The sequence below is a fragment of the Prunus dulcis genome, chromosome 4, assembly GCF_902201215.1.
Source record: "Prunus dulcis chromosome 4, ALMONDv2, whole genome shotgun sequence".
Taxonomy (NCBI): Eukaryota; Viridiplantae; Streptophyta; class Magnoliopsida; order Rosales; family Rosaceae; genus Prunus; species Prunus dulcis.
Genome location: NC_047653.1, coordinates 24,174,707 through 24,185,407, shown reverse-complemented (window position 1 = coordinate 24,185,407; position 10,701 = coordinate 24,174,707). Strand labels below are relative to the sequence as shown.

The 10,701-nt window shown below is 43.0% G+C and overlaps 2 protein-coding genes across 2 annotated transcripts; one reads left to right on the top strand and one right to left on the bottom strand.

The window, feature by feature from the left end:
• On the bottom strand, window positions 1–1,072 carry LOC117626574. The gene is made up of 3 exons (XM_034358319.1): window positions 799–1,072; window positions 375–526; window positions 1–264 (listed from the first exon to the last, which is right to left on the bottom strand). Exons 1-3 carry the CDS (start codon window positions 985–987, stop codon window positions 180–182), a joined length of 426 nt encoding a protein of 141 aa, XP_034214210.1. The 5' UTR covers window positions 988–1,072; the 3' UTR covers window positions 1–179.
• Window positions 1,073–6,254: 5,182 nt separating this feature from the next.
• Window positions 6,255–7,427, top strand: LOC117625662 (uncharacterized mitochondrial protein AtMg00810-like). The gene has a single exon (XM_034357188.1). The coding sequence runs from the start codon at window positions 6,255–6,257 to the stop codon at window positions 7,425–7,427; it is 1,173 nt and encodes a 390-aa protein (XP_034213079.1).
• Window positions 7,428–10,701: the final 3,274 nt, after the last annotated feature.

Here is a 10,701-nt window from a genome sequence, read left to right as displayed (position 1 = left end):
TTACTGCATGCTTCTGCTTGGTTATTGATACGCTATTAATATCATATAGTCTTTCGACAAAGTTGATAACTTAGTATAACATGTCCGTCAGTAAGATTAATAGATTACTCAGTGATAGGAACTTGCCTGCAATTGTCAGGGAAGTTTCAGTCAGATTAGGAACTTGAAGCACATCTCTTTCAAGGGTACGAAGCATAGCAAAAGCTGAAATTGCTGTCTATATTCTTTTTCCTCTCAAAACGGTTTATCGACAGAGAATTTATCCTACAACAAGGAAAATATCAAAGCAGGAAAACAACGGTAAGCTACCACATAAAATTCGGAAATGAAAATCATCAAGGAAACTGTAAACCATATGCAAACATGTTCGTTACTTAAACGAATTGGTGGGTTCATCAAACTGATTCACATTAACAGCTGGGTAAAGAACAGCTGGCTGAATTTCCTCAGGCGTTAAGATTCTTAAATGTCTTGGCAAACATAGATGCTGTGAATTTGCTGTTAACAAGAATCTTATCTGCCATTCCTGCAGCCATACTTAATTTTTTAAAAAATCAGTGAGAAATAGTAATATGATCACTGCAAAAGAACACTAAAAAGGTGCACAAGGCGCCTCAGATAAATATGATAAAGCCATGATATGGAAGACCAGTTGTCATTTCTTCTATGAAGTCTAAAGGTTTCCTATATGTCCTCCTCAAAATAGTGTGTTTGTTGAGCTAAGAATAAATCTGGAAAATGACAATAAAACAAAACTATGCTACCAGATAACAGTTCATATAAAATAGGTGCAAATACCTTTGTCGTCTTCTTAAGCTTTAGCAGTGGGATGACAACAGAAACCTGATCTGCTAGTATTACATCAAAATGATGGCCACAGGACCAGCTCGCAGAGAGCAACAAAAAAGCACCACAGAAATGCATACAAAGCATGAAGACGATAGAATATACAGTAACAGGAAAGATACCTGGGAAACCAAATGACATTAAAAAATCAAACGACGCACTGATTTTAAATGACGGTTCATGTTCGTGACACTGAGAAAAATGGAAAAGGAGAGAAAAGAAAATTTGATGTGTTTATTCTAACTACGTATAAACCATCTTCCAATCCCGCGGTGTAGCATCCATTATCTATGTAATACCTGTTAGAGTAGGGTTGTGACACTTGGCATAAGATTAGAGGTTGTGATGGTTAGTTAGTTAAGATGGTTGTGTATAAATAGTAGTGTATTCTGCATTACCTGTTCATTAAGAAAGAAAGTTCATTTTCTCTGCTCTCTCTCTCTCTCTATCCCTGATATCTCATTCTCTCTCTCTAGAAATTGTTCTTCATAGTTCTTCATTTGATATTGATTAACATGGTATCATCGCCATTACCGCTCACGCAGATTCTTCGATCCGGCTTCTTGCTTCCGCTATCTCTGTCTTCGATTTGATCTTCGGCTCCCTCTGATCTCTCTGTTTCTTGCTTCTTCACGATTTCTGTGTCTTCTCGCCTATTCATAATTTCTAGGGTTTGTTGATTCGATCTCGGTGTTTAACCTTGTGAATTTCACTGACAGCACTGCCAGTAATGATGATATCATCAACATATACCAATAAGATGACAATGCCAGAATCCACTTGTTTCACAAATAGAGAGGAGTCGGAGTATGTATGTTGAAACCCCAATGTAGGTAAAAAAGAAGTGAACCTGTCATTCCAGGCTCGGGGAGCTTGTTTTAACCCATATAAAGATTTAAGAAGTTTGCAAACCAAAGTTGGATGATGAGAATCTTCAAATCCATGAGGTTGAGCCATGTACACCTCTTCTTGGAGAATTCCATGCAAAAAAGCATTCTTGACATCTAGTTGGCGTAACTGCCAACCAAAATGTGCAGCAAGAGCTAAGACAATCCGCACTGTAGTAGGTTTAACGACAGGACTGAAAGTTTCCCCATAATCTTGACCTGGTTCTTGACTGAACCCTTTAGCAACTAATCGCGCCTTATGTCGGGCAATAGACCCATCTGCATGCTTTTTAATCTTAAAAACCCACTTACATCCTACCAGATTCTTGTTATGAGGTAATGGCACCAAACTCCAAGTCCCCTGAGAATGAAGAGCATCAATTTCCTCTTTCATAGCAGTCAACCAAACGGGCACTTTTAAAGCCGTCTTATAAGTGGCAGGCTCAACTAAGGATAAATCAACACCCCCAGACTCCTGTAGAGTTGTTAGAAAAACCTTCTTCTTCACAATGCCACTCTTACTTCGTGTTTGCATGGGATGCAGATTCATAGGAGGACCCTCAAGAACTACTGGCATGGAATCAGGTTGAAAAGAGGCAACCAGTGGTAAAGGTCCAGTTGACAGGGCTTCAGCATTGGACTCAGGTACCACAGGGATTGATGAGAAAGATGGAAATGCACCAGTAATGAACAGAGGTGATGATGAAGAGGATGAAGCAGGAGTATTGCTAGGTGAAATGAATGTATCTGAAAAGGTAGTGGCAGGAGATGTAGGCAATACAACAATATTGTTATTGGTGACAACAGGGGAAGGAGAAGATGCACTTGGCAAAGTAGGAGATGGAATGAATACCTTTGAATGTGTCACTAAGTCTGCATATGGAAAGGCATGTTCATCAAAAATAACATGTCTAGATATATATGTACGTTTCCCAGACACATCATAACATATATATCCTTTATACTGAGAAGAATATCCCAAAAAGACACACTTAATGGTTTTTGGTTGAAGTTTGTTGGTAAGATAAGGTTTTAACAAGGGATAACAAGCACAACCAAATATTCGTAGATGAGAAATGGCTGGAATATCTCCAAACAAAACTTCAAAGGGGGATTTATCAAGTAAGATGGATGTAGGCATTCTATTAATCAAGTAGGACGCAGTTTGTACAGCATAAGTCCAGAAAGAAGATGGGAGGTTGGCATGTTGTAATAAGGTGATGGTAGTTTCGATAAGATGTCGATGTTTTCGTACAGCAAGCCCATTTTGTTCAGGTGTGTATGGACATGACTTTTGATGAATGATACCCTTATCAGCAAGAAAAGTTTGAAACTGTTTGCTAACATACTCTCCCCCCCCCATCACTCTGAAGAATCTGAATGGATGCTGAAAACTGAGTTTGAACATATTTGTAGAAGGTAACAAAGACAGAATACAAGTCACTTTTATTGATTAGGGGAAAAAGCCAACAATGCCGTGTACAATCATCCACAAAAATCACATAATACCTGTATCCATCAACGGAAACACAAGGAGAGGGACCCCAAAGGTCACTATGGATGATATGAAAAGGCGTGACAGACCTGTGGACACTGTGGGAAAAGGGAAGTTTACAAAACTTGCCCTGAAGACAACTATGACACATGACAGCTGAAGAAGCGGGGTTACATTGTACATGTGCTTTTTGTAACATCAATGTAACAAGTTTATTTGTAGGATGACCTAGTCTATGATGCCAAGTAGAAGAGAAGACTAGCTGACCAAGATATGCTCGAGGTTGAGGTTTAGTGGTTGGGAGAACAGAATGAGAAGATGCAAGAGGAATGGGGTATAGTCCATTACTGCACAGTCCTTTGTAAAGAATCCTCCCTGTGGCTTTGTCCTGAATCCAAAAACAAAAGGCATCAAAAATTAACCAACAGTTGTTGTCCAAACAAAGCCGATGCACTGACAACAAATTTTGAGTCAACTTTGGTACATATAGAATTGAATTTAAGTGGATTGGCTTTACTCGGGTAGGAATAACAGAGTTACCAACATATGATACTGACAAACCTTCACCATTAGCAGTTTGAACTGTTTCATTTGTGGGATAAGGTGTAGCCAAAGATAAAGTGGATAAGTCTGCAGTCATGTGATTGGTTGCCCCAGAATCAGTAAGCCATACTTGAGGTAGACTCTGAGAGGAGGATGGCGGAGATGGTTGCATAACAGTATGCATAGCTTGCATTGGGGATTGTTGAGAGTGATGAGACTGAGCTGAAGAATATCCAAGGGATGAAGAAAACAACTGAGGAACCTGGGAACAACTTCCAGCACCAATAAAGTTCGGACATTATAAAAGCAGTACCATGTGGTGTGATTTGTTTTACCACAAATATGACACTTAGGCCTCTCAGGAGGATTAGATCCACAGAATGGAGCAGTGTGACCTTCACTGTTGCATAATTGACAAGTAGGAACAAGTGGAACTGATGGAGATGGAAACTGAGAAGGGGGAAATTGACCAAGAACACCTGGAGTTGGTGTGGGCAACACATGGGTTTGAGTATAAAACTGTGGTCTTGGATTAAACGGTCGCTGACCTTGATTAAACCTGCCCTTTCCCTTGTTTCGATGGAAAGTTTTATAGCCGACAGGAACATACGAGGACTGTCCATGAGCACCATGAGACTGCTGAAAAGGTGGCGCAGATGAGACAGGAGGTCTAGAAGTTGCAGCCATAGCAGTAAGATATGAAGGGGCAACAGTGAGGTTCTCCACAATACGCTCTTTCAGAGTAATAACACTTTCTCTACCCCGAACCACACATCAAAAAGTATTATAGTCAGGAGGGAGGCCATTCAAAGCTAGAATCACAATATCTTCATCAGCAAAATATACCCCCGCAGCTGCCAAATAATCTCTAGCCTCTTTTATTTTGAGAAGATATTGACTTATAGCATCAGATCCTTTTCGGATATTCTGCAAATTAGACATCATTTGGAAAATGCTTGTCCTTGACACAGTGGAAAAGTGTTCGTTTAAACGAATCCAAAGATCTCTAGAACTAGTACTACCAATCGCACAAGACATAGCCACCAGAGACAAGGTGGCAGTAAGAAGTTGCATAACAGCCCTATCATGCATTTTCCATATCAACACAGTATCACAATCAGCAGCAGAGGATGAGTCAGAAGAATTTATACCAGAGTCACCAGAGGCAATAGTAGGAGGGCAAGGATGAGATCCATCAACAAATCCGATGATTCCATTGCTCTCCAGCAACAATTGCATCTGAAAATGCCAATTTAGGTAGTTTGAGTCGTCCAATTTCACGTTCATAGACGTCGAAATCGTAGAAATAAGAGCCGTGATCGGAGATTGCAAAATCTGAAGTTGTGCAGCAGTCACCATTGTTGCAGTACAGAACTAAGCAATTCACTGAGAACTGAGCACAAACACCGGAGCGGCACAATGCCAAGAGAAGAGAAGAAGAAACAATCACACTTCGAGATCGAATCAATAAACCCTAGAAATTATGAATAGGCGAGAAGACACAGAAATCGTGAAGAAGCAAGAAACAGAGAGATCAGAGGGAGCCGAAGATCAAATCGAAGACAGAGATAGCGGAAGCAAGAAGCCGGATCGAAGAATCTGCGTGAGCGGTAATGGCGATGATGCCATGTTAATCAATATCAAATGAAGAACTATGAAGAACAATTTCTAGAGAGAGAGAGAGAGAGAGAGCAGAGAAAATGAACTTTCTTTCTTAATGAACAGGTAATGCAGAATACACTACTATTTATACACAACCATCTTAACTAACTAACCATCACAACCTCTAATCTTATGCCAAGTGTCACAACCATCTTTCACCTAGCAATACTCCTGCTTCATCCTCTTCATCATCACCTCTGTTCATTACTGGTGCATCTCCATCTTTCTCATCAATCCCTGTGGTACCTGAGTCCAATGCTGAAGCCCTGTCAACTGGACCTTTACCACTGGTTGCCTCTTTTCAACCTGATTCCATGCCAGTAGTTCTTGAGGTTCCTCCTATGAATCTGCATCCCATGCAAACTCGAAGTAAGAGTGGCATTGTGAAGAAGAAGGTTTTTCTAACAACTCTACAGGAGTCTGGGGGTTTTGATTTATCCTTAGTTGAGCCTGCCACTTATAAGACGGCTTTAAAAGTGCCCGTTTGGTTGACTGCTATGAAAGAGGAAATCGATGCTCTTCATTCTCAGGGGACTTGGAGTTTGGTGCCATTACCTCATAACAAGAATCTGGTAGGATGTAAGTGGATTTTTAAGATTAAAAAGCATGCAGATGGGTCTATTGCCCGACATAAGGCGCGATTAGTTGCTAAAGGGTTCAGTCAAGAACCAGGTCAAGATTATGGGGAAACTTTCAGTCCTGTTGTTAAACCTACTACAGTGCGGATTGTCTTAGCTCTTGCTGCACATTTTGGTTGGTAGTTACGCCAACTAGATGTCAAGAATGCTTTTTTGCATGGAATTCTCCAAGAAAAGGTGTACATGGCTCAACCTCCTGGATTTGAAGATTCTCATCATCCAACTTTGGTTTGCAAACTTCTTAAATCTTTATATGGGTTAAAACAAGCTCCCCGAGCCTGGAATGACAGGTTCACTTCTTTTTTACCTACATTGGGGTTTCAACATACATACTCCGACTCCTCTCTATTTGTGAAACAAGTGGATTCTGGCATTGTCATCTTATTGGTATATGTTGATGATATCATCATTACTGGCAGTGCTGTCAGTGAAATTCACAAGGTTATTCAATCTCTCACAGTTGAGTTTGAGATCAAAGACTTAGGAGATTTGCATTATTTTCTGGGCCTTCAAATTTCTCATACCAACACTGGTTTGTTTTTGTCACAATCTAAGTATGTCCAAGATCTACTTGTCAAAACCGAAATGACTGACGCCAAAGCGTGTGATACTCCTTGCCTTCCTTATCACAGATTGCTTAAGGATGATGGTCATCCTTATGGGAACCCCACCATGTATCGAAGTATTGTAGGAGCTTTGCAATATTTGACTTTCACCCGACCTGATATTGCATTTTCTGTGCATCAGGTTTGTCAATTTATGCAAACTCCAATGGTGACACATTTCACAGCCGTCAAGAGGATTCTTCGGTACTTGAAGGGTACAATGCACTTCGGCATTCGCTATAATCGGGGAAGCTTGCATTTAACAGCTTTTAGTGATGCTGACTGGGCAGGAGATCCAAATGATCGGCGGTCCACTACCGGTTTGGTTGTGTTTCTTGGTTCCAATCCTGTGTCTTGGTCCTCTAAGAAACAACAAACTGTTTCCCGATCTTTCACTAAAGCCGAATATCGTGCTTTGTCAACTACTTCTGCTGAACTTAACTGGATCAAGCAATTACGGGTGTTTATGCAAGTTCCCATTGCTCAGCAACCGGTGCTTTTTTGTGATAACCTGTCCGCAATTGCTTTATCCTTCAATCCCATTCAGCATCAGAGGACCAAACATATTGACATCGATGTTCATTTTGTTCGAGAACGAGTGGCAAAACAACAACTATTTGTGCAGTTTGTGTCTTCCAGAGAACAGTTTGCAGATATATTAACCAAAGGCTTAAGTGCTCCTCTATTCCATACTCATTGTCACAATCTCATGCTTGGTTTATCACTGCAAGAGATTGAGGGGGGATGTTAGAGTAGGGTTGTGACACTTGGCATAAGATTAGAGGTTGTGATGGTTAGTTATTAAGATGGTTGTGTATAAATAGTAGTGTATTCTGCATTACCTGTTCATTAAGAAAGAAAGTTCATTTTCTCTGCTCTCTCTCTCTCTCTCTCTCTCTCTCTCTCTATCCCTGATATCTCATTCTCTCTCTCTAGAAATTGTTCTTCATAGTTCTTCATTTGATATTGATTAACATTTATGGCTGAAGAAAAAGAAAAAACAGAGTTACTCTTGTTCGATGTTTTGTACCATACACAATCCAACCTCAGGTAAACCCCACTGCTTTTTTACTCAGATACCATGAATCCATAATATTTGTTGATGCGTAAAAATGGTTCGTCTATTTTCTCGCTCAACTTAGTGATGGAGTGTCTTCGGTATGCTCCGGGCCTCGGTAGAGCGCGTGATCTGCAATATATCGAACGCTTGGTAAGACCTAGGGCACCGGTGTGGTACCGGCCGAAGGCTCTCCGATGCTTAAGTAAGTATGGATTTAGTTAAACTTGAACCAACAGATCAATAGGCAATATGCCGTAAGTTCTGATTACCTCTATTTTGGGGAATTGCGCTCCTCTTATAAGGCTTGGGAGGTGTGCTTGTTGAGTAGATTTCCAATGTGGGACTGTGGACATTGATTGTGGGCTTGGCACGCGTCCTACAGCAGGAGGTTGCCCTAATCAATGAATCGGTAGACTAGGTGCCGAAGACTATTATGTTCAGTTCCAAACTGGCCCACGTGTCCAATCCTTATAGGCAGGTTTATTTTGGTACAAACAGGAGTCCCCCAAGTTCTCATTCGAGAGTCTCTCGAATGAGGACTTGATTGCACCTTCGGTAAGCGAAATGTTGTCCTACCGTTCGGCAATATAGTGGACTAAGCGACTTAATCTTGGCTTCTTCGTGCGTCTTCGTTCAGAAACGGACGTCTGGGGATTCAGAAGGTCGCTCCAAACGAGGAGTGATGGGACTGAAGGACGCTTCGTCTTCCGCGCCCCGCGTGCAGGCAGAACGTCCATGAGGCAAACGACACATGGCGTGTAAATTCATGGGGAGCGGCGCATTAATGCGCCGTTTGGTTTTTCGAGGCATACCATTGCAAACCCTTGCCCTATAAATAGGGGTCACTCTAGAAGAGACATTCACTTTGCGTTTGTGATTGAAGCGAGAGCTCTGCTGAGGCGCTTTTCGGCGAGAGTTAACAGTAACCGAGGCGAATTCTGACGTAGCTAACTGTAGCCAAGGTGATTTTTGGCCCAATCCATCGGAAATCCATACTCTTTTCTAGTATTCAAAGCTCGAAATAAGGTACCGTTCGGCACTCTTATTCAATATTCCTACTCTGTGTGTGTCCTTCCTTGGCATGAACTAGACTGGCAATAGGGTTCTGTTCGGTAGTCTAGTTGCCATAGGTAGTGATGTAGGGATTGGTAGGCTAGTCTTTTGCATGGGCCTTAGTTTCATTTTCTGTGTTTTATAGATGTCCGATAGCGAGTAACCATTCGAGAGTTAACCCAATGCGTTCGATGGGGAGTCATCGGACGGTCTGTTTGATACAGATAATGAGGCCGTGAGTCTCGATGCCGAGGGCGGAGAAGATACCGATGTCGAGATACTCGGTGAAGGCCCAAGCTCCGTTCCTATACACGGCATCGGGAAGGGGCTAATGACGAGGCAGCCTGTGTCGTTGGCCGTGGTCTACCATGACAGTAGACATTTCGGCGTGGTCCAGCACTGCGAATCTAGTGCTGGTTAGCAATCGAAGGCCTCCACTTCCGGCCGCGGAACCTTATTCCCACCCCCATGGTATTGATAATATACCCTGCAATCCTAGGGTGCCCCTAGGGGTGCCGAAGGAGCACCTGTTCGGCGTGGATTACTTGGAGCCGAATAAGATCACCGAATGGGAGATAGTTAAGTACCGTGCTGAGTACTGCATCCCGGATTTAATGAAGATGGGGATCCCGAGGCCTACCAAATCGCTCAATAGACCGAAAGACGGTGAAGTCATCTTTTTCACCGACGTCCTTCTGCAGGGGGTCCGATTGCCTCTGCAGCTTGCTGTGCAAAGGATACTGGCACAGATTGGGTACGCTCCTGGCCAGTATAACCCCAACTTTTGGGGGGCACTGATGAGAGTGATTGTGGCGTTCGGCGTAGCCGGGGAAAGGGAGCCTTCCTATGAACAATTCTCTCATCTGTACAGCGTTATGAAGTCCAAGAGTGCCGATCATGGAGGTTGGGTTCAGGCCAATTGCTTGAAAGCTTCCGACATGGGGCACTTTGTCAGCACTGTGCCGACTTCGCAGAAATCGTGAAGGAATCGGCAGGTGCTCCTGTCCGGTGATTGGGAGTCGCCATCGGGACTACCTGTCCGCTTCCACGTCCCTACGACCTTCCAAATTACCGGTAGGTCAGATTGCCGATAGGTAGGTGGCCAATATTTCGCTCTTCTTAAGTTTTAAAACCCATTTTATTTCTGTTCTTGTAGGCAAACTGAAGCAACCGAGTCCTACGAAATCAGATATTCGGTAGATTGATAGAGTTCGGTTGAAGGTCCCTGCCGTTGAGAGGTATACCCTAAGTTTTTGTTTACCGAGAACCTCATCAAAGCCAAACTTGCCAGCCCTGCCTAGAGTAAGTGGACTTATTCCTTCTCTTTTTTTTTATTTTTTATTTACTTATATTTATATCAATGCCTTACTGATCTCCTTCTTGTGCAGTGACGGAAGCCAGAAGAGCCGCCGAAGCTAAGAAGATGAACGAGTCCTCAAAGAGGCCCCTCATGATGGGCCTTCAAGGGAAGAAAAAGGTTCGGCAGGCGGAGGCAATCCCAGTTTCGTCCGCTAGGGGTTAATCCAGAGGATCAGACTCTAGCCGATCGTCTCCGACAGCTCAACATTGGGTCGACTGCCAGCGGTGCTGCCGAGGTTATCCCGACGCCGAGGAGAGAATCAACCACCTAGGCTGCTGTTTTCAAGGCTGGCGGGAAAAGGCTGCTCACGGTAGACCTCGAGGCAGAGTCGATGCCAAAGCGTGGTCGGCAGGCGGAGGTGCAGAGGGCTGTCTTGGCTGTCGAGGATGATGATAATCCTGCCGATCTGGTTACCCTCGCCTGCCCATCGAAGACAATCCAATTTGCAAATCATATGATCCTTGGTTCGCAAATGGAGTTGTCGGAGATAGAGGAGCTACCGAAGAAACTCCTTCGGAAAGAGGTTGGTCGTGCCTTCCGTCTCCAGGCCTC